This window comes from Eulemur rufifrons, chromosome 16, assembly GCF_041146395.1.
Source record: "Eulemur rufifrons isolate Redbay chromosome 16, OSU_ERuf_1, whole genome shotgun sequence".
In the NCBI taxonomy this organism is placed as follows: Eukaryota; Metazoa; Chordata; class Mammalia; order Primates; family Lemuridae; genus Eulemur; species Eulemur rufifrons.
In genome coordinates, this window is record NC_090998.1 from 23,318,601 (window position 1) to 23,343,702 (window position 25,102).

The window sequence follows — 25,102 nt, forward strand, 5'->3', positions numbered from 1 at the left end:
GTGAGTTTGGGGGTGGGGCGGGTGGGGGCTTGGGGACTCTAGCTCTGGGGTATTTATGTGCTCATCATTTCTTTGAGAATTTGTTTTCCCCTTGGATTTTGACATACCACTTAAAACGGAAGGACAGGCAGCAGAGAATAAAATGGGTACAAGAAACATCTGTGTGGGCCTTTACGACTGAATAGTTAATGAATAAAGCTCAATGAAGTTCCTTGGGCAGTAACTGCAGAAAATTTATGGATGAGAATTCTAACCATTTCACTCCTGGGTTAAAACACTTCTTTGCTGATATAAATAATCTGCAGAGCTAAATATGACTTAGAGGATCAAGAGCTTTGACTTGCTGACTAGTCCTTATGGTTGTGTCTACATAGGCAAAGTTCAGCCAAAAATCGATTAACCTCCAACTTGCCAGATAAATGAGAAACAAAGTAAGTGTGTTTAAGTTTCTTAGTTACTTTTGGGTTTCTCTTCTGGAAATTAAAAAAAAAATTGGGGAAGTTGAGAATGGGCGAGACATACTTAAAAAATATTCATACTTTGTCTAATTAGAGTTCTCAATTGGAGTTAAATTCTTTCTAAATTATACTTTAGTTTTAAAATAAAAATGTTCATGTAGAAAAATAATTTGCATGAGTATGTTTCTTGAAGCATTGTTTACAATAAGAAACATTTGGGAAATAATTTAAATATCCCATAGACGAATGGGTAAATAACTTATGAGAAAAAAAAAAAACAACTTATGAGAGATTCTACCCAATGGCCATTTTACATAGTTATTCTATGCCTATGATGAAATAACAAAAGAAAACCCAATAATATTGAAAAACAAAAAGGAGAATAAGGATTCAGGATATAAGGATTGTATGTACTGACTTCAAGTATGTTTGTGTGTATAGCTTCCAAAATCTTTATGATGTGGCTATAAATTTATTGGTTTAATTAAGGTAATACATTAGAAAGATTTATTTTGATGCCAAAGAAAGACTGTGAAAACTTAAATGATAAAATCACAAAGGAAACCAGAAAGTTCAGTTTCTTTTTAATCTGGGTTTCAATAAAAACCGGTTTAGCAAGTATCCTTTTGAGCTTCCTGCTCTCTCACCCCTCAATTTGTTCAGCATTTGAAGATTTTGGATAAGCCTATAATGTGTAACGTATTCTTCTCTAACACTATCCCTTACTTTTCTCTAATCCCTCCTTTTTAAGAAGTTAGAAAGAAGCAAGTAAACAAACCTACGGCTGGCAAAGAAACACTGGATAATGACAGATATCCATAGCGGGCTTTTTGCTAGTTGCAAAAGAACTAGCAAAAAACTCCACTTGGCAAGTTCAAAGAGGGTTTAGTTAATAAAATTTTCCGAATGTTAAGTGATGTTTAAATAATACCTCCTTCAAGGATATCATTTCTGAAATCCTTGGCAATTGCTAATCTGAACAAAACATATATTCTTAAATTGCCAATGACCAAAAGTAACAAATCTATTATCTAGGTGGAATGGATCAATTCAAAAAAGTTAGATGTGAAGCACTTACATTTAAGGTATGAAAAAAGGAAACCTTATTTTATGGAAGTGTGGAAGGGAACTAGAAACATGAAAATCACATTTTAAGTTTTTGCAAATAGTTTGAGAACTAAAGCCTTTTCTTCTCTTTACTTTTGCACCACAAAACTATTTGGTCTTTCTGCTGGGGATACAGGGTTAGCAACATCTCCTGACACTGAGCCAACAGTCCTAGTTGAACAAAGACCTTAATCAACAAGCATTTGTGTAGGTTCTGTGAACACAGTAATTCTACTTTAGTGCTTCTCTAAATTTGACGTGCACACCCCGCAGAATTAAAATGTGGGCTCTAATTCAGTAGGTCTGGTGGAGGGTTTTCTAAGATAATAGATTTCTATCGAGCTCCCAGCTAATGCAATGCAACTGCTACAGGGACTAATCTTTGACTAGCATTACTCCAGGGTACCAAAGGCAAAGTGGCATGCCTTTATGAAAGTGAAATAGACTAGGCAATTGACCGAGGTGAATCTCAATGGAGCAGCCGCAGATGCACCCCAGCCAACTGCTAGAGTTGGGGGCGCAGTGATGCCTGAAGATAAAATGAGAACTAGTTAAAAGTATCTAGTTCAGGGACTCATTACATGCTCAATCATTGTTTTTTTCCTCTTCTTTCTATGAAACTATTAGGGAACATGACCAAATAACATTTAAGCATTTTATATTGATAAAATCAAATACTGTTTAGAGAACGGGGCAATGGGTATAATGCAATGTGCAGAAGACTGCTTTATATCCGAAATCTCTGTCTTTTTAGAAGAAGACTTCCTTTAACCAAAAAAGCTAGAAAGATAAACTTTCCACAAGAGAAGTAACAGGAAAGTCTCCAGTGGTGGGGGGGGAGTGAGTGGAGCTGGGATGGGACTATGAAGCTAAGGAAATGAGACTAAGAAGGAAGGTTGATGGAACAACATGCCTCTAGGGGGAGAAAGTCTTTGAGAAGTTTCTAGAGATGGTGATGGCCAAACGACTCCAAACAGAGAGGTTGAAGGGTGGTGCCAGCCTGACAGGGACGTGCTGTGGGGAAAGAACAGCATGGACAGAAGGCAACACAAGAATGGGCCATGGGGAATCAGCAGGAGGTCATTAGTGACCAGGGTGGCTTATCCCCCAAACCGTCAACAATCTCAAGAGCTATTGGGAGAGGATAACAAATTTCCCATTGTAGGGGGTGGGGTGCTGGGTTGGGGGAGGTTACAAGCCAATTTTTTGTTAGCATTTTAAAAGAATAAGGTAACTCAAGCAAGCTGGAGTCCTTGGGAACATTTAAGGAGTTGATAATGTATATAAAAATAAGGTGCTAATTGAGGTAGTAATTATGGAAATAGATACAGAAAGGAGAAATGTGACCAGAAATCAAGACTTAACATACTTTAAAGTTAACTTTAGATTTCAAACTATAGGTGAGTAAGAGTTACTGTGGGATCTTGAATGGTAACATGAGCTAAGTGGGGCAGATTTGCATTTTGGCAAAACTGATAGGACAAGTTTAGAAAAGCTTATCAGTCAATCTTATTAACACATTTCTTAAAAGTTTTAAGATTAGAATATCTCCCCATCCTCCATCAAGTTTCTACCTGAAAATTTTATAGCATAGGCTTAGTATAATAATTCAAGCCAACTTTTCAATTTAGGTTCTTATCTCTAATCTCTCCCCTTCACAGGTTACCCTCCTCACTTCCTGAGACAGCTCCTTGCACATGGCAAATTTCCCTATAGCATATTTTCATATGGGGATTGGACGATATGTCATTTACTAATTAGGGAACATGAGTTACATTGTGCAGATTGATGTTGACTTAACACTGAATTTCTGGGAGAAAAAAGAACCTGTCTACAAACCATGGCTGCCTTGAGTATTTTATGCTTTGTTCATTCTAATAGTAGATGATAAAGGTGAGAAGAATTTTAAGATGCCTATGCTGATAGCAACAACAGACATTTACTCTGAGGCCAAAGCTAGATGTAATCACTGTATTTGATCAATGATTTTTAGACTTTATAACTATACATGTGCAGAAATGCCCTAGTCCATATTTTTTTACTAAAAAGTTTTTTTTTTTTTTAAATTAAAGCAAGTCATAAAAAGCAAGATTAGAAAAGTTGAGGTTTCTTAGGAAAAAACCCACCATGTTGTAGTGGGACAAATTCTATCTTCATCTGTCACTATCCTATGTACTGCCAGACTCCAAAGGAGAATCTGGAATGACTATTTCTCTTCTATAACTTACGGGAGCAAGTTCTGTAACTTACGGGAACACTTGGCCCCAGAACACAAAACTCATGATTTGACTCAATCTACCTTTTCACTCTCATCTCCTTGTTGCTTCTTTTTTCCCATATTCTCAGTGTACCAATATAAATGACCATTTCTCAAAACCGCCCAGTACATTCCATGTATTTGCTGTAGATCCTGATCAGCCTTCCTTTTCTCTATCTGCCCGAAGCATCTTATCTCTCTCTTAAAATCAGCTCCTTGGCACCTATCTGCAACTCTTATTCTCTGAAGGATTTTGTATTATATTTAGCTTTATTATAGTACTTCTATGATTCTTTAAATATTTGGATATAAGTATGTTTCCCGTTGGTCTATGACTTCCATAAAGGCATGAGCCATGTATTTCATTCCAGTGCTTAGTATATAATAGATGCTCAAAAAATATCTGATGATTAAAATGCATAACAGGGAAAAATAAGCTTGCAAAATAAAAACTGAACGAACAACTATAAGCCCTTCACCATATATCTCCACTAATCCAGATGGATTTTGTGATTCAAGGAAGAGGAAAAGATGGTGAGGGGTCCTGGAAAGGTGGTGAAAGAAATTAAGAGTTAATTTGTGATCTCTAGAGCTAAATGCTGCTACAGAGAAATATTTTAAACATGTTTTCCTTGTTTCAATTAAACTTATAATATAACCGAAATAAAGATAAAGAGGTCATATTTTCTTGTCTGTTTTGTTGTGATTCTTGAAATATCAGGATTCAGTGGGTACATCAGCTGAACTTGGGGATATGTTTTATTTTTCAAGATTGAAAAGACATTCCCAGTTGAGTTTAAAAAGACTGGACCAAGGTGAAAAGTAGTGCGTATCTGCTTGGTGATTTACACATGGTGGTGGTTTTAAAATGGCACATTTTTTGACAAGCTTTCTATTCAGAGGTGAGGTCTATGTTCTCTCTCCTTAAAGCTAGGCTCTGTAACTTCTTGACTAATAGAACATGGCAGAGTGACACGGTCAGTTTCCACATCCAGACCCTAAGAAGTGGCAGCTTCCACTTCCTGTTTCTTCGGACACTCACTCTCAGAACCTTGGCACGAGGTATGAGGAAGCCCAGGCTGCCTTACGAGAGGACAGTGTGGGCATGAACATTCGATTAGGACTGGTTTGCCTGCCATGTGAACAAGAGCCATCATGCAGAGGGATTCCTTCGCCACCCCGACCTATCCCTGCGCCCCTTGTGGTCCCTACAACTGCCTTCAGCATAGGGGGAAGCATAAGACACGAACTTCAAAAACATTTCCTGTGAGTAGTTATGCTCATAGTTACTATTTTCCTCCTATCTGAACTCAAATTATTCATCGACTAATGTAAACATACAATGTGCTATGCAGATAGAAGGTAGACAAAAGGTTTATTACTGATCTTTGCAATCTGTTGATATTAAGGCAAAATTTGGCCACCTGGTAATCATATTGACCTCTTCTTTAGAAAAACCTTTTCCCCTCTTTTTCAGGACCACAATATAGACACATACGTAACATAACCTACTTAGAACAGTTAATACTGTTCTCAAACAATTCCAAAAGTCATACATTTTTTCATGCTGTCATAAAATTTAAACAACAGGCTAGTAATCTCATGGCATTCAACATACAGAAACTATCTTTAACCTAAGAAAAGTAAAATATTAGAAGACACTTCAAAAATAAAACTAAATTTCTACTTGTATCTAGTTATATTTATAAAATATTCCAAATAGGAATATGAATATATCTATATAGATATATTTTAAGTCAGTACTTTCATAAACATAGATAATTGAGTGGTAACCATTTATATTATCTAAGCACAAAGTCATATTGGCTCACCCCAGCTTTATTAAGGTAGAATTGACAAATAAAAATCATGTGTACTTACAGCGTACAACATATTTTGAGATATGATTACATTGTTAAAATGATGAAATCAAGCTAATTAACATATTCATTTTCTCACATACTTACCGTTTTTTTGAAGTGAGAACATACAAGATCTACTCTCTTAGCAATTTTCAAGTATACAATACTGACTGTACAAACTGTCACCATGCTGTACAATAGATCTCCCGAACTTATTCATCCTGTTTAAGTGAAAACTTTATACCCTTTTACCATCTCCTGTAAAGTTGTATTGTTGCTGCAAATTTAAAACTTACTGAGATGGTTAAACGCTAATGTCTCGTCTACTTAGACTTGGGAGAAAAAGCCAAGAACAGCAGGAGTTTACCCCCTGCATGAACTCTCAGCCCTGATAGTGATCTGAAAATTTGGATTTCTCTTCAAAGCTCATAGGCAATTAATCAAAAACACTATCATCAGAACAGTGTTTATCCTTTCATAATTTCTTTTACTATTTCCTGCCGAAATCATAAAGTGTGTGTGTGTGCATGTGTGTGTGTGCGTATGCGGAGGCTGTTAAAATGTTTACCTATCTGGGGAGTATTTGGCAAAGTTTTGGATTACCTTTTCATTGTAATTCATCCCTAAAGTGAACATTATTTAACAATGTCCCTTCAAATGTAACTGAAACAAGCCTCACAATTCCTGTAAGGTATTTAAAAATGGTGCTGCCAATACCTTCAGAGGGCAATAATGAAGTGGCAAATTTCTGGCACCATAAGATAAAGCCCACTGCTATAAGGCTGCTGAGACCTAAAAAGTCAATCTTCTAACTTGCATTCATAGAAACTTAGGAAAATAAAATGCTGCAAACACTCTATCTTTCTTGATCATCCCTGAATAGTCCTGCCTGAGCATCAGCATTTAGGCAGTTGATGATTCATACGAGCAGGGATGAGTCTATCTTCCCCCACCGATACCACAGTAGAGAGAGACTGACAGTCCTTGAGCAGGAAGATGAGACATTGTGCTGGAACATTCCATGGTGATGTGACTGACAAGGAATCTTCTACAAATCCCAGCACTGAGCATTAATTTCTCTCTTTCTTGTCAGGGCAAAAGGTTATACACTTTCTAAGAGCATGCTTCACAAAAGTAAGCAATACTTAAATGTACCATGTTTTTGACCACCCATGCAGGAAATAATTGTGTAGAAGGGCTCAGAGAAGATATTTTATTGATGAAGCATCAATGAATCAGAGATATATGTATAAGAAATTTTCCTGAAACTACACCATCTTCAAATATAAGGAAAACTCTTTGAGTTGAAACCTGTTTTAGATCTAGGAAACCTCTGCTCATATGAGAGAAATAATTGAAAACACCTGAACCTTACATACCACTTGTTTCGTGTGTTTCTATTACAAAACTTTGAGGGGAAGAGATTGGGAGGGAAGTCTGTTAGGGGTGAGATTGCTTGTTGGCCATAGTCAAGAGCCCTTTGGTTGCATGTTTATACTCCCAAGGTGAACATGACAATCATCACAAATAGTGACAGATGGAAGCAATTTTAAAGCATGAAATAAGTTAACTTTTATTGTACACTCAAATTCCTTACTAGTCGCCTCCAAACATCATGACTGTATAGTTTCTACAGTAACCACGACAAAGACAGAATGGCCTCCACAGTTTAGCTAACACACGGTAATACTTAATGGTGCAAAGTGGCATGAAGTGTTAAGGACAGTTTTCTGAAAATATACAAGTCTAATCCTGAGTGTCCGAAGAATGAGGAAATAATGTGATCCCGTGTGGTATAGCAATTAGAAAGCATTTATGTTGCATCATAACCAAAAATACTTGAGTAATTATTTTGTCAAGCAATGGATGTCTTCTCAGATGCTTTAGACTGCAATACGATCTTTTTTTCCACCTGGAAATACCAGTCAGATTTTAATAGAGGTATTTCTTAAACCATTTAGATGATTTTAAAGCGTACAATTCAGTGGCATTAAGTACATTCACAATGTTCTGCAACCATTACCATCATCCATTTCCAGAACTTTTTTCATCATCCTAAATAGAGACTCTGTACACATAAAATAATTTCCCATTCTCCCCTCCGCAGCCCAGCCCCTGGCAAACTCTATTATACTTCCCATCTCTGTGAATTTTCCTATTGAGATCAGTGAAATCACATAATAAATATTTGTCCTTTTGTGTCTGGTTTATTTCATTTAGCAAAATGTTTTCCAGGTTTACCCATCTTGTAGCATGTATCAGAACCTCATTCTTTTTGGCTGAATAATATTTCATTGCATTTTTTTTTTTTTTGAGACAGAGTCTCACTCTGTTGCCCAGGCTAGAGTGAGTGCCGTGGCGTCAGCCTAGCTCACAGCAACCTCAAACTCCTGAGCTCAAGCGATCCTCCTGTCTCAGCCTCCCGAGTAGCTGGGACTACAGGCATGCACCACCATGCCCGGCTAAATTTTTTTTTTCTCTATATATTTTTAGCTGTCCATATAATTTCTTTCTATTTTTAGTAGAGATGGGGTCTCGCTCTTGCTCAGACTGGTCTCGAACTCCTGAGCTCAAACGATCCGCCCACCTCGGCCTCCCAGAGTGCTAGGATTACAGGCGTGAGCCACCGCGCCCGGCCTTATATTTCATTGCATCATATACCACATTTTTAAAAATTGATTCATGTGTTGATGGACACTTGGGCTGTTTCCATCCTTTGGCTATTGTGAATAATGCTGTATTGAACACTGGTGGACAAGCATATGTTTTAATCCCTTGGCATATTTTTTTTTAAATTAGGTATTTTTAGCTCTTGGTGTTTTTTTTTTTTTTTTTTTTTGAGACAGAGTCTCGCTTTGTTGCCCGGGCTAGAGTGAGTGCCGTGGTGTCAGCCTAGCTCACAGCAACCTCAAACTCCTGGACTTAAGCAATCCTACTGCCTCAGCCTCTCGAGTAGCTGGGACTACAGGCATGCGTCACCATGCCTGGCTAATTTTTTGTATATATATATATATTTTTTGGCCAGATAATTTCTTTCTATTTTTAGTAGAGACAGGGTTTCACTCTTGCTCAGGCTGGTCTTGAACTCCTGACCTCGAGAGATCCATCCGCCTCGGCCTCCCAGAGTGCTAGGATTACAGGCGTGAGCCACCGCGCCCGGCCTAGCTCTTGGTGTTTGGATATAATAAATCAACAAAATTCAATGAGCTTCTATTCATGGTCACCACCAATACATTTTTGGGTTGTTTTACTCTTTATTTTTTTAAAGCAGCTATTAGGGAAAAATTCTCACATCCCAAGACACTATGCACTCCATCTTCCTGTATATGATATATATATATATATATTTAAATTAAATTAAGTAGGGCTACAAGGTATAGGCAGGATATCTTCTCAGAATCTGAAGCAATCATACTTACTACAAATATGGTCAACATTAATAATGAGAATATTCCATTTTTTCAACTTCTATGCTGCTGATAGGTGTAGATAAAATAGCTATAGAATAAAGAGTAATAGTTTAAAAAGGTAGCTCCATCACATTATTTAATGAAAACATTTTTGTTCCTTTGGCATTTCTTGTCCATGGAATTTTGTACATAGTATCATAAGCTGGAAGGTGAAACTATTTTGGCTGAATTTGAGATAAGTATAGGCAGGTTTAAAAACTCCTAACTAGTTAGTCTGTAGAAATTTCACCCAATATTTCCTTAGGAAGCTGAATTAATCTGCACTTCAAGGAGACAGATTCCAACTCTAGAGAATCAGACCCCAAGGTTTATAATTCCTGAAACGTATGTGTTTGGAAGATGCATCTGCTGAAAGAGCAGAAGTTGTAGACCTCATAGCTGGGCAGGGTATAATAGACTGAAATAACATGGACACTTCATGTGACCAAAATAAAGACTATGCTGGTTTTGCTTTTAACCAATATTTTTCTTCTTAACTGCTTAGAAAACAAATACTTTAAACTTGTCTACTAGCTCTCCTTCTTCAAGAAATGGTTACAGTAAAGTCCCAAAGAATTATCTTTTCTAAAAGCAACCATTTCCTTGCTTGCTGATGGCTTCCTCTCCTGTCTGATGAAGGCTGGCTGTGACATGCTGGGCATCTTTGTGTTCTCTAGACTTGGATATTATTGTCCTGAACAAAAAAAAAATAAATGGCAATGCATGGTGAAATGTAATTTCGACTGGAAATATGCTGTAATTGTTATAGCAATATAAAGTAGAGATGTTCAGAGTCTTTCCACTCATGTTAATCTTGAATTAAAACCTGGAATTAGCAGGTCTTGATCATACTCATGGATGCAGGACAGCAATAGCAGGGAGAAAATTATCCCTCAACTTTTGCCAAGGTGAAAGAATTATTCATTTTTTTTTCCTGCTAACTCAACTCTGTAACATGTGCACTTGTTTAGGTTACCGTTTTCATGGTGACGTATGATGTGCCGGGCTCTTTGACTCTTAAGCAACCTAGCTATCTCATTAGCTAGTCATGGATACTTCTGGCCTTGAATCTGAGGATCAAAATGGTTCTGAGGAAACTAGTTTACTGACCCATTTCTAAATGTTCACGCCCTTCATTTCCTTCTTAGTGGTACTTGAGTAATACCTAGTCATCATTTCCTTTAATTATCTAAGATGGTCCCCAGACTTAAAGGAAACCAGGTACCATACTTAAAATGTAATAGAAAAAAAGCAAGCTTCCTTTTCCTCTATGCAACTGGCTTGAGTCTTCTGTAGAAGCCTTAGCAGGAGGCCTCACAGCCTGAGATATTTGTGTTCTATGGAAGTGGAACTGGCTACCTTAGCTCAGGCATTTGATTTTCTTTAACACATTAACTGCCATATGAGTTGTATTTAACTCATGCTCGTTTTGAGCCTGGGGCCTTGTGAAGCATGTGTAACTCACATGTCTCTTCACCTTGGGAGCCATGAGAACTATTTTTCAAGTTGCATATAACTCACTCACAGAAAACAATAAAAAATAACAATTTTTTCATTAAATTAGAAAGGATCATTTTGTTTTTTGAAGTTTTTATTCTATTTTTGTAATAAAACACTGTGGCCCCAAGGAAAAAAAAATTTTTTTTTCTAGTGTGTTAAATTATGGAATGTCTTTGACCAGCACGGTGAGGAGCCTAGATGGGAGGTCCTTTTATTCTTCAATGCAACTGAACCACGACATTGTGAAAGTGAAGCTGAGAAGACGAGAACATGGTAGCTAACAAATTTTGAAGGAAGCAGGTTATAGAAAACAAATATTTATGAAATTTTGAAGAATTTTGGAAGTTGATAGATCACTTTGAGGGTTGAGAGGAGACATTATTAATACAAAGATTAAAGGAATACACCATAAAGTATAGCTAGAAAATACTGGCATCAGAAATTGTAACTACTAGACTTTCAAAACTCCTTCAAGCAAGGCTAAAGAGTATTAAAAAGTAGTCCTTCTTTCTGGGCTGTTAAAGATTAACTCCTCACTCACCAAGAACTGGCCCCAGGAGAAACTGTTATGAAAACTTTGTGTCAGGGGCCTATGGAAGGATCCTTGGAGAGCTAGAAGGACATCCCATGTTTAGACTGTCCAGTCTGTACCACGCAGAACAGTAAGAGACATGAGAACATAGCTCGGTTCATGGAAAGATTCCATCACCTGTACTTTATTAGGAGTGCCCAACACAATATATGGGAGTGCCTCCTCTGTATAAGAACTTTCCTGGTCATGAATTTAATATCCTGCATTTGCAATTTTGGTGCTTTCTGTAGGTCCTAGGCAATTGTAAACTCTTGAGGACAGCACTGGTGACATGTAACAAGACCTATTCTTCCCCTGCTCCTTCTTCCCTTTTGATTCTCTGTCCTAGAATCCTCAGTGTCTCCCAGCAAGTCTAAGAGTTCAGATGGCAGGTGGCAGACACATTAGGAAAATTACCTGGTCTTTTCAGAGTTCTCTAACTTGGGGAAAGTTCTGTTTTTGTGGCATTCTGTGGCACTGCCCACATATACTTTCCGTTAGTCACACAACAGAACTCCCACACTTTCTTTGCAAAGTACTAAGGAGAGCATTTGAGAGCCTGACTCTGAGTATACAGCATGCTTTTAATCAGTTGTTGCACAGAAATGGACTAGCAGTCAAAGACCCCTGAGATTGAGCTTTGATTTATGTGTATCTCAATAATTGCCATTCTGTTAAATTAGCAATTTTGGAAGTAGGACCTGAAACTTGTTTTGCAGTATGGAGCAGCCGTAAGGTTCTCATGGTTGCCTCTTGTCTTGAATGAAAATGTTTCTTCCAGTCCTACTTCTAAACGTGTGGTGTTTACTTCTTTCAGACAATTTGGAGGTGTGATAATAAAAAGACAAAGACAATCTTAAAGCTTAGTTGGCAGAGTGGTGTGGAAGATAGCATTGGCGTTGGGCTGAGATTCTAGTCTTAGCCACTTACTACCTAAACAACTTTGGGTAAGTCACTTAATCTCTCTGAGCGAAAGTTTCTTCAGTCATAAACTAGAGACAGTATCAGCCCTGCTCACCTCATAGGCTCAAACGAGATAACTTGAAAGCTGTAAAATGCTATACAAGTCACCAAGGACTAGCCGTGAATAGCAGTAAGAACCGAACCAACAGTGGCTTCTTCTCTAAAAAATTTTCCAGGAACTGACAAGCCAGACTCAGGAGCCACAGACAAGTCATTCACTGACAGATAGTTAAAATGAATAAGTAAAATTTTGCTCCCAGTGAAGGCTTCAGAAATATCCTGGGCACATAGATGGTCAGTCTTAAAGACACCACCAGATGGTGGTGGAGGCTCTGGGAAGACAGAAGTAAGACCTCTTAGAAGGCCTAGAACTGTTCACAACAGGGTGAGTTAAAAAAAAAAAAAAATCAAAGCTACCACAGAGTATTCTATAGAGAGGATCCATGAACAAATCTTTGACACTCTAGTTAAGCAAACTAATAAATGAGCAAGTCTGACAAAAGCTAAAAACTGCTGCCAAAATTATGTTATTCAATATTCAATGAGATAATTCAGCACATTTTTTTTCCAACCAAAACAAACAAAAAAATTCTTGTTTTTATATATAATACAATGTCCCCTTTCCAACTCATACGCAGATTCAGTAGAATGTTCTTCTGGCTACAGATAGCGAAGGGTGATTGAATTGTAGAAGTGCTGGCTGCTAATGCCTGTGCAGATTGCAAATCTCATTCTTTGCATTTCAACTGCAACTACTAGAGGTTATAGCAACTGGAGGAAATCGATCCCCATGTAGACAGAACTCAGATCTCTGGGAGCAAGGACTGTATCCGTGGGAGCCAAGGCTGGATTCTCCAGCTCTTTGCGCTTAAAGCACCTTGGACTTAGTTCTGGCTTTATGGTTATTTACTGGTTAATTTTGGTAACTCACCTCTTCAGACTTCAGTTTCTTTTTTTTTTTTTTTTTTTGAGACAGAGTCTCACTCTGTTGCCCAGGCTAGAGTGAGTGCCGTGGCGTCAGCCTAGCTCACAGCAACCTCAAACTCCTGGGCTCAAGCAATCCTCCTGCCTCAGCCTCCCGAGTAGCTGGGACTACAGGCATGTGCCACCATGCCCGGCTAATTTTTTCTATATATATTTTTAGCTGTCCATATAATTTCTTTCTATTTTTAGTAGAGATGGGGTCTCGCTCTTGCTCAGGCTGGTCTCGAACTCCTGAGCTCAAACGATCCGCCCACCTCGGCCTCCCAGAGTGCTAGGATTACAGGCGTGAGCCACCACGCCCGGCCCAGACTTCAGTTTCTTTTCTTTTTTTTTTTTTTTTTTGAGACAGAGTCTCACTCTGTTGCCCAGGCTAGAGTGAGTGCCGTGGCGTCAGCCTAGCTCACAGCAACCTCAAACTCCTGAGCTCAAGCGATCCTCCTGTCTCAGCCTCCCGAGTAGCTGGGACTACAGGCATGCGCCACCATGCTCGGCTAATTTTTTCTATATATATTTTTAGCTGTCCATATAATTTCTTTCTATTTTTAGTAGAGGTGGGGTCTCACTCTTGCTCAGGCTGGTCTCGAACTCCTGAGCTCAAACGATCCACCCACCTCGGCCTCCCAGAGTGCTAGGATTACAGGCGTGAGCCACCGCACCCGGCCCAGACTTCAGTTTCTTTTGCTCTCAAGTGAAATGGTTGGAAATAAGTCCCTTTACAGTCCCAATGTCCTGTAAGCAGTGTCTGAGAAGCTTCAAATAGGGAGATTGTGGCTATCACATTTTTAGGAAGTTGGAAGTACAGGATGGGAGGCTATAGCAATGGTGAACGCGAGCTTGTCAAAGAGCAGATGACTTGCAGAAAAATAGAAGGTGATTAGGGAAAATCTAGGGAGAGACAAGCTGAAAGAAATTGGACAGCTGAGCAATCAGAGAAACCTGAAAGGTGGTGCACACGTGAGAGGGACCCTGAGAGGCCAGCCGGCTGTGTGGAGTAGTCGGATTATTAACAAGTCATTTCTGCCTGCAGAGTCCAGAATACTAAGTTAGCACTGGGGTGGCTTTAATTTTAATTTAAACCAAGGAATCAACAGAAAGCCTAGTCAGAAAAAAGGGCAAGAAAACATATAACTAGATCATCATGGACTAGGGCAGCAAAGGATGCGAACCAGGGAAGGACCTGGACTAAGAGGAATCCATGACCGAAAAGTCACCTCGTCATCAGCTTTTTAGGGAAGAGTTCAAGCTCAACCACTTAAAAAACAGAAAACCTCCTTGTTGAGATATTCTTCAATTACTTAGATGTTGATATCATCAAGAGAAAGATGAGGCAAAGTAGGAAGTAACTGGTTAAATGATACAAGGTCATTTAGCAAATGAACAGTAGAGCAGTTTCTCTTCTTCCTTTTAGGGTCATTTAAAAAACACACAACTACAGAGCATCTGCAGCCTCTTCAGCCAGAATAATTTGTCTAATACAATTAATAATCTGTTGCTCATAGGAATGGAAATGTACTGGTGTAGTCGCAGAGATGTTTTTTGAGTATTTGAAGTAACCCTGGAGTTCAATGGCTCATTACTTATCCAACAACAAGGGCAGGGTGAGGATATGGGTCAAAAAGTAAAGACGTGACATTGGCTAATTTCCCATTCTTAGAGAGTTCATCATTCAACAGAAAGACAAAAACGCATGGCTACAGGATATATAATAATCCATGTTCTGGTGGCTCTTAAAGACATTTCTGCAAATTATTTTAGTCTTATTATTTTTCTGCAGAGAAAGCAAATTTGCGGTATTATTACCTACCTTTAGAGGTTGAATGACTGCATCTTGCTTTTGTAACTCAGATGTCTTCTTTTTCTTGGTCCCTGAAAATTAAAAAAAAAAAAAAATTGGGGGGTGTGGGTAGGGAAGGACAAGAGTACAGTCCAATAAATATTCCAAGCATTGATTTTTCACATTACAAGAGATCCTGGATTAAGCTAACAAGAAAAGGATTTTCTTTTGTTTGAAGAAGAAATCTATGGCTTAAGGATGGTATTTAATGGAGACTTGAACCAAGTGGTTTAAAAACCACCTGAAAGGTATTATTTGATTAAGTCCAAGTTTTCAATGAGTCATTGTAAAAGGAAGCATATATTTCAAGACATAATTAATCAAAATTTCGAGAGGAAAAAATCCATCTGGAAGATATATTTTTTAAAAATAGAAGTCTCTAGAGTAATTGTACCTGCCTGTAAAATTCCTCGAATGCTTTCTACACTTTACGGCAATTGCCGTAAAGCAAAGTAGCCCGGGGAGCAGGGTACGGGCTCCGGCTGCATCAGGAGGTGCACGAGGGAGTATGTGGGCAGAAGGGGATGCCTGCCGTGTTAGTCCACGCCACACTGGTGACGAATGAGGTGACAGACATAGTGGCCTTCCTCACTCTCATATTGTTAAGTAGGGATTGAAAGTCACTTTGTTTAAATATAATATAATTTCCACATACGAAATTAGTGTATCAAACTGAAATAGTGCTGAATTGAGTGATCTCAAGTGCAAAGGACTTCTAGACCAGAGATAAGATGTTGTTTTGATTCCTATAAAATAAGAGACAAAAAAATAAAATAATATTCTAGGCACAGATAACAATGAACTCCTCTGGGAAAAAAAACAAAAACAAAAACCAAGAAAAGCTCCTAAGTCGGAGCATAATATTGACTAATACCCTAACCTAACCCTTTCTTTGTCTATGCAGGCTCAGAAGAATTATCAAGTTAAATTGCTAGTATTTGATTAGAAAGAAACAATATCTAGATGCTGGATGTGAAAATGTGATCTGCAAGGAAGATTAACAAAAATGCAGGATGTTTTTGGTTAACAATAGTGATTTTCTTAGCCACTGATTGCTTTCTGAATCTAGAGAATCAATAATCACTGTATAAACTTTCTGAACAGTAAATTATGGACCTGGATACGCTCCTAAGATATTTTCCTTAGCAAAGGCAGTGGCTTAGATATGGGAAGACTCTAGCTCGTCACTTCTCATCTTCTGGAGCAGTTTGTTGGCATGAAACAGATCTTGTAAATATTTTATGTATGTTCCTAATGGTTTTGAATTGCACCCTGAAAGCTTGTTTCTCAAGAAAAAAAATACTGTATTTTAGAGCTAAAAACATTTATAGAAAATTCCCATCTATAAGTTCTTGAAATTTAATGACAGGACTATCACTAGTAGTATCTGTTTCAGTTTCACTGGGTGATGGCAATTTTTTGGGTTATTTGAGCCTGGAACATTTAGCACCTACTAACTTTAATCTGAATACTCTGACTTCCTAAAAGCATATTTTTTGCTTATGTGAAGAAATGGACATATATTTACATAATTGAGGTTATAATCTTTCATAACTAAAGGGCAATTTAAAACACTAGTTTTGCAATGTTGAAATGTTTTGAAATGAAAGAGCTAGGCATAATGTTACCTAATTATTCTGTTATGAGGACTAACACCTTGCAATTAATTCATTATTTGGCGATTTAAAAAAACTTCTATGTCAGCTGTAATAAGAGAGATGTAAATTGTTCTCACTTGCCTATTCTTTAAAAAAAAAAAGTCCTGCAGATATATGGTAATACTACAATATAAATTTTCTGAAAGTAAGCAACAGAAGAGGAATATAATTATCTTTGAATACAGGATGTAATGTAATTTTTCTTTATACAAAACTTCCTATTTTTTGATACTATAATTTGATAAAACAATGTGCATAGTACCTCTTGGCATTTTTCAGTGTTCCTTCAAGTTATTATTTTTTACTCAGTCTGATTGTTAAGTGGTCCAAGTACAGCAATTAGCCTTTTCTATTCCACAGGATAGTCAGATCTTTTTTTTTTTTTTTTTTTTTTTTTGAGACAGAGTCTCACTCTGTTGCCCAGGCTAGAGTGAGTGCCGTGGCATCAGCCTAGCTCACAGCAACCTCAAACTCCTGAGCTCAAGCGATCCTCCTGTCTCAGCCTCCCGAGTAGCTGGGACTACAGGCATGCACCACCATGCCCGGCTAATTTTTTTTTCTATATATATTTTTAGCTGTCCATATAATTTCTTTCTATTTTTAGTAGAGATGGGGTCTCGCTCTTGCTCAGGCTGGTCTCGAACTCCTGAGCTCAAATGATCCGCCCACCTCGGCCTCCCAGAGTGCTAGGATTACAGGCGTGAGCCACCGCGCCCGGCCAGATCTTTTTTTTTATTTAAAAATTTCTGTATATTGATTCATAAAATTTTGAGTTATTAACTAATATATTTATATACATATATATAATATTGACTAATACCCTACCCAGTCAGAGAAATGTGATGTTAGGCATTCCAAATTCTTAATCTTATAAATTTAAACCATGTAATACAGTCAAACATCAATAAACAGAACAGATACTAATCTGAAGAATACATAAAGAAAATTTATCTGTATTGGAAGCAATTTCTTTCTTTCTTTACATTTTTATTTTAATTTTTAATTTTATTTATTTATTTATTTATTTTTTGAGACAGGGTCTCGCACTGTTGCCTGCGCTAGAGTGCAGTGGTGTCATCATAGCTCACTGCCACCTCAAACTCCTGGGCTCAAGTGATCCTCCTGCCTTGCCCTCCCAAAGTGTTAGATTACAGGAGTGAGTCACTGCGCCTGGCCTGGAAGCAATTTCTTATGGGAAGGAAATACTTTGATCCCAAGACAGATAAGGCAGATCTATTTAACTGTAATGAGTAATTGCCCATAGTCCAGCTTAAGTAAAATTTCATGAATGTGATCTTAATATAGAGCTCACATTAATGAGATTTTAAATGTTTCATTTCTGCATAAGGTTATCTATGTTCTAGTTTCATTTATTTTCTAACAATTTGGTTTTCATAGTGTGGTCTGTAACCCTCAGAAACAAGGAGACTTTATTATTACCATAATAATATCTGCATGGAAGACAGTAGCAGGTATGGAGACCACAATTAAAATGAACCCCACTGCAGTGTACAAGGTAGATCACAGATGATAGGCAAAGCACATAAAACAGGGTGCAAATAAAGTGCATTAAACAGTGAACATATATCCACAATACTAGTTTAAGACAGTGTTTGCAAAATGCTATCTTCAGACTAGTTTCTGTCATTTAACCTGAGTTACAGAAGACTGACAAAATTGTCCACAATCTGTAAACTAATCTCAGCAAGAAGGAAACATATTCTCTCTAGATCCAGGATGAATAATGGCAACACAATGCAAACCTATCTGCTTTGTTAAGAGGCCTCTGTCCTTTGTGGAGGGACTCCTTTATGGACTGAGACCCAAGGCCTTGCATTTGTGCTCTAATGGCTCCTGATGCATATTACATTCTATCAAAAAGGTCTGTTTTATTTTATTTTTTCCAAATTTTTCTTGTGAAAAATTTCAAACATACAGAAAATATCAATGAATAATACAACCAAACCTGTATATTTATCACCCAGATTCATTCATTATTTTGCCATATTTACATTATCTATATCTGTCATATATGCTTACATCACCAAACCAACCACCAGAAAGTAAGTAAAGATTTCAGTATGAATCTCCTAAGAACCACCAATATAACTACAACACAATTAACACACCTAAGAAAAGACCAATGACTCAACATCTAATATTCATTCTGTATTCAAATTTGCCTGTCTTAAAAATGTGCGTTCTAGCTGTGATTTTTTGTTTTCTTTTTAACCAGTAGCCTATTAAGTGAAACTAAATCTTAAGTGGTAGCAATGCTGTGTGGGCCATCTGGCTCAGACACAATGATCCAACTTAACAATGGCTTAAACAAGATTATGTCTATTTCACTTAACAGTCTGGAGATGTGCCAATACAGAGCACTTAGGGTGGCTCTTCCATCGTCAAAACACGGCTTTATCTCAGAGTTGAAATATGGCAGCTCCAGCCCCTGCTACCATGCCACAGAGAAGACACAGGGAGCACAGACTCCAAGAGCATAATCCAGATGTTGCATAAATGATTTTTGCTCACATGCCATTGTACAGAATGTTGACACATAATCCCACTGGTTGTAGAAAAGGCTGGAAAAAACAGGCTTTATTCTTGGCATCCATGTGTTTAGATTTCCCCAGACCTGTGAATCTTGTGCCTAAAGGAACAATGGTTTAGGGGCTGCAATTAGCCATCTCTGCCACGAGGTATTCCTAGAAATGACTGAGTTATGACATACCATATTAAAATTAATTCCTAACACATTGTAATATAATGATAGGCTTATTTATGGTAAGACTATTTTTTCCTATACTAAATAAGCTTCATGTTATTAATATTCATTTTGCATTTTTTTAGATTTTCTTTCTCTTTCCTTGGCAGAGTAGAAACTGTCAGTGCTCTTTACTGTAACCATGCTTTCTTCCCTTTCTAATTTTTCATTAAGCTTTTTAAAGGCCGGGCGCAGTGGCTCACGCCTGTAATCCTAGCTCTCTGGGAGGCCGAGGTGGGCGGATCATTTGAGCTCAGGAGTTCGAGACCAGCCTGAGCAAGAGCGAGACCCCATCTCTACTAAAAATAGAAAGAAATTATATGGACAGCTAAAAATATATATAGAAAAAATTAGCCGGGCATGGTGGTGCATGCCTGTAGTCCCAACTACTCAGGAGGCTGAGACAGGAGGATCCCTTGAGCTCAGGAGTTTGAGGTTGCTGTGAGCTAGGCTGACGCCATGGCACTCACTCTAGCCTGGGCAACAAAGTGAGACTCTGTCTCAAAAAAAAAAAAAAAAAAAAAGCTTTTTAAAAATAAGCTTTTAAGTATAACATACATATAGAAAAGTTCACAAATCATGATTGCATAGCATAATGAAAACAGTAACACATACTTGTAAACACCACTCAGATCAAGAAATGGAACACTGCCAGTATTCTGGAAGCACTTTTTGTATACTCTACAAGTATTGCCACTTTCTTCTCCCAGAGGTAGCTATAGTACTATTATCATCTTGGACACCATGGTTCAATTTTGTATGTTTTGGAATGTTATGTACAGGGAATCATCCAATATACAATCCTTTTTGTCTGAAAGTTTTTGCTCAATATGAGATTCACTGATATTATTGCATGTGGCAGTAGTTCCTTCATTTTCATTGCTTATGGGATTATATGAACATATCATAATTTATGTAGTCATTGTATTATTGATAAACAATTGGATTGCTTCTAGTTTTTGGCTATTGCAAGAACAGTTGCTGTGACCATTATTGTACATGTCTTTTGGTATACATACGTATATATTTGTTAGGCATATATAGTTCCTGGGAATGGAATTGCTGAGTTATGGGGTAATGAGCTTTGTGCATATTTCATAGTGTTGAATAGAAGTCATTATATAGAGAATTCTTGTCTTGAGGGTCATGACAAGTATTTAAAATAGAAGAGACTATAGTAAGAAATATCAGAATGTACTGAACTTAGAAAAATAAATAATGTCTTTTAAAATTTTTGCTTCAGTTACATAAAAACATATACATGTACATCAAATAATGATATAAAACATAATTCTTCCTGTGGTTTTGGTAAAAAATATTTGAAAGCCACCATTCCTACTACTTTTGGTTGCTTAACTATTTTGTCTCTCACCCTAGAAGAAAAGTGCCTTAGTTAATTTTGTGTCTCTGGTGTCTAGTCCTGTGATTCATTGTAGGTACTCAGTCATTGTTGAATAAATTGTCTATGATAGAAAATACTTTTCACACTCCCATTACAGCATTTTCTGACTCAATCATACAAGAGGTGGTTGACTCTCACCCACAAGCACCAGCTACTGTCTCAGAGATTAAACTGGGCATGTCAATACAATTCCGACTGTTAAGAAGACCACAGGGATAGGGAAAGAGAAAGGATTTCAAAGACCTCCATCCTCCCTCATCAAAGAGAGACAGGGAATCTGCCCACTCACATAGCTCACCATAGCTATAGCCTACAAACAACTAGCCACTGAGAAAACCACCATACCAAGGATATCTATAAACAAGGCATCCATCCAGAACCTAGATCGCCATCAAAGCACCTACAAGCAAAGCCAAAGGTTCTTACCCAACATATGCTACAAACACACCTGTATGAGTGAGGGGAGGAGAATAAGCTCTATCTAAACAAAAGAAAATCCAAAAATAAGAAGCAACAGCTGCTCCTGTTGAGAAGGAATCAGCGTAAGAACTCTGGAAGTATGAAGAATCAGAGCAAAAGGTCACCCGCAAAAGGGAACACCAGCTCTCTAGCAATGGATACCAAACAAAATCAGAATATTGAAATGACAAATAAGGAATTCCAAATAAATAAAAAAAGAGAAGTCATCTTTAGCATAAGGCCATTTATATAATTAAAATTATATAAATTATACTATATATATTTTATGGATCCATAGATATGTAATTAAAGTATACAAATGAGGACCAGAATGATTTATTCCAATATCAAATCAGGACTGAAAAGACAATCACAGAGAACTTCAAATTTATGAATTTTTTTTGTAATGCAAAGCACTATGACAAAATATTAACATGAATTAATTCAGAATGATTAGTTTATGGATGCTTTTTACATTATATTTTCTGTATTTTAATGTGCTTTTTAAGACAAACTGTGCTTGTATAAATTAGGCTTATGGTGTGTAGATGTTTCTTTAAAATTATCTTATTAGTTAGTCTCTAAACTCCATTATAGCACATTTGAGAAATACAGTTAAAAACAAGGCAACTATTTCCGGACAGAAGATAGATTTCTTTCTATCTAAGATTCTTTCTTCTGTAACTCAGCAAACTAGCCTATTTAATGTTGTAGGGTAAAAGGGGCAGGATTGAAAGACCTACAAGTAAAATTAATGAATTATTGTTTTATCTGTTTTTCTTTGCCAGCTATTGAGTGTGTGTTAACGATAGGAAATAGTCCAGTAGTAGGCAAATTAAAAAGATATTAGATAATTAACAAACCATGTAACTTTCCTTGAAGAATCATGTTACATATTCTTTCAAGGAAATGAACTGGTGATTCACAATTGTTTTATCCAATCAATCATCAACCAAGCACTCATAAAATCTGTCTCTTTGTGGCCATATTTTGCAATAGAAATTAAAGAATGGTTCTTACAATTCTGGCATATATCTCTTCATGCTGAAAATTTAATGAATAGAGAATTAAAAAGTTATATAATGATGAGCAGAGGCCCTAAAGGTATCCAAGCAACAATTTTTCTGATTGCTATTACAAAACATGCACATAAAGTGACATGTTTTGTGCTGAATAGCAAATGTTATTGAATAACCAAGGTGAGTAGCCACCACTATAGAAATGTGCCTTAAAAATATTTGAAACCAAATATCTTAGGAAAATAAGTTGTTCAGGATGAATAAAATAGTGAAGGTTATCATTAATTGGAGAAAAGCATAAATTAATATACTTCTTGAGAACCTCAAATTTATCATAAAATACTAAAGATCAAAGTATATATATACACCCATACATCTACATCTATATCTACATCTATTTCTCACAGAATTTATTGCTGAAAGAGCCCTTGAAATTCCAGACCCAAATCTTACTTTCCAGATGAAGAAACTCAGGCATAGATATACGTGGTATGTAGTTTTATGAAAATGTAATATATTCAGTAATTTATAAAATTTCCATCATTCTACTTCTAAAAGACACTATTTTTGGAGCACTATTTCCCCAGAATATGTTAGCCTACCAACACAGCGGTTTTCATGCTGTTTTACGGAGAATCCTGTGATTCTGCAGGGGTGTCTTAAAGATCACAGACAAGGAGGGAAGAAATAAGAATTTGGGATAACTGTAAAAGTGTGTTTGGAAAAGATGGATATTTTCTAGCACAGTATGACTAGTAAGATCAATTTTTCCTGCCTGATGAAAAAACAAAATGTACTTTTCAAATCAACTTCAAGAATCATATATACTCCTGCTGGCCACACTGTTCTTTTGATTCATTCAACAGATAGTTATTAAGAACTAACTGTGGAAGATACTGTGCTAGAGCAAATGTAAGTGAATTGTTTATAATACTTGCTTAAGGAGCCATCTATTCTTGAGAATATGAATTTTTTTTTAATACTTAGCAAATTTTATCAGTTAACCAATCCCTTTTCACTAGTTGTTACACACACACTCACACACACACACTCTCACACTCACACTCCTTACTCTCCACTGGGATAAGTATCCTTTTGACCTGCCTGGGGCTGGATCCAGTCTGGTTGACTGAGACCCGGGCTGGCTACTCAACCTGCTTCCTGCAGTGCCTGTATTGTACGGTTCAATCAGAGGACTGTAGGGATGTGCAGGGGCGAAGGGACTCTGGCACCAAGGGCTGCGACTGAGGAAAAGGGTTGGTGGAATTTCCTTTTCTCTGTAAAAGAAAAAAAAGGATCAAGTTGAACTCAAAAGACATTTTATGTGGTGGCATTAGTGCTGAAGGCACAATTAAAGTGAAAGCATGTTTCAGGAACAAGAGAATATAGCTTTTCTAGACCTTGCAGGCAGAACTTTTATTATAACTTCAGAAGCATTTGCCTACAAATGAATAACATCTTCTGCACCTCTGTAGACAGCCAGCTCTTGATCCAAGATGAGATGTCTAGGTGATACACCCCTCCCTCCACCTTAGCACTGCTACAAACTTGGTGATAACTTCACCTCTTCACCCCCCTGCAGAAGCCTTGCCTCCAATAGCAGTGCCAGTGAAAAGTGAAATGGCCACAGAGGTCTCAATATTACCTAGTCACAATCGGCAGCCTTCATTGTCCCATGAGTATATGCCTGCTCACTCTATGTGTTTATGCTTTTCATATGGGTCCTATTCCAAATAGTAGTTTCTAAAAATCACTGATTTATTTATTCATCACATATTTATTTGTCATCCGGTCATTCCCACGTGCTCAGTTACTAATTATGAGAAGGACTCAGTAAAAAACCAAACAAACAAAACAACCTTTACCTCTTAATAAAAAGTTGATCTGATTGCAGCTGACGTTTTGAGGTATCTTTCTTAGGCTGATCTTCTGTTTCTGTAGTTACTGTAGTTGTAGATGCTGCCCACTGAAACATGTGCCTTCGGAATTTTGGACTTACTATTGAAGATCTGTCAAACTCAATGTCAGTCTCTAATTTCTCCCATGCTTGCTTCCAGTGAATAAGAGTGTACCAGGAAACAGCCTAATGAAAATAATTCATTAATGTTAATTGTGTACATTTGAGGTTTACAACATAATGTTATGGGATACATATAGACAGTAAAATGGTAACTATAGTGCAGCAAATTCAGAGAGCTATCATCTCACATAATCACTTTTTTGTGACAAGAGCAGCTAAGAGCTACTTATTTAACAAAAATTCTAAGTGCAATACAATTTTATTAGTCCTCATGTTGTACATTAGATCTCTAGATTTATTCATCTTATGTATCTGCTATTTTATATCTTTTGACCTATATCTCCCTGTTTTCTCCCCTGTTCCCTATAATAGCAGTTTTATTCTCTATCTTTGTATATTGACTTTTTTTTAAGATTCCACTTAGAAGTGAGATCATGTAAATTTTCTTTTTTTTCCAATTTATTTATTTATTTTCTTTTTTTAAACTTCAAAATATTATGGGGGTACAAACATTTTGGTTACATATATTGCCTTTGCATCACCCAAGCCAGAGCTACAAGTGTGCCCATCCCCCAGACAGTGCACTCCAAACCCATGAGTTATGAACTTACCTATCTCCTCCACCCCCCTCCCACCTGCCCAGCACCCAGTGAATATTACTTCCATGTGAGCATCTGAGTGTTGAGCAGTTAATACCAATTTGGTGGTGAGTACATGTGGTGCTTGTTTTTTCATTCTTGTGATACTTGACTTCAAAGAATGTGTTGTAGCTCCACTCAGGATAATATAAGAGGT

The 25,102-nt window shown here is 37.2% G+C and overlaps 1 protein-coding gene across 1 annotated transcript in view; it reads right to left on the minus strand.

The window, feature by feature from the left end:
- Window positions 1-2,480: 2,480 nt before the first annotated feature.
- LMNTD1 (lamin tail domain containing 1) overlaps window positions 2,481-25,102 on the minus strand; it is a 54,226-nt gene continuing 31,604 nt past the window's right edge. The window contains exons 6-9 of the mRNA XM_069491206.1: window positions 24,153-24,370; window positions 23,392-23,564; window positions 14,956-15,017; window positions 2,481-2,579 (exon numbers count right to left, since the gene is read on the minus strand). Coding sequence (XP_069347307.1) covers window positions 2,481-2,579; window positions 14,956-15,017; window positions 23,392-23,564; window positions 24,153-24,370 — 552 coding nt within the window. The remainder of the gene's footprint in view (window positions 2,580-14,955; window positions 15,018-23,391; window positions 23,565-24,152; window positions 24,371-25,102) is intronic.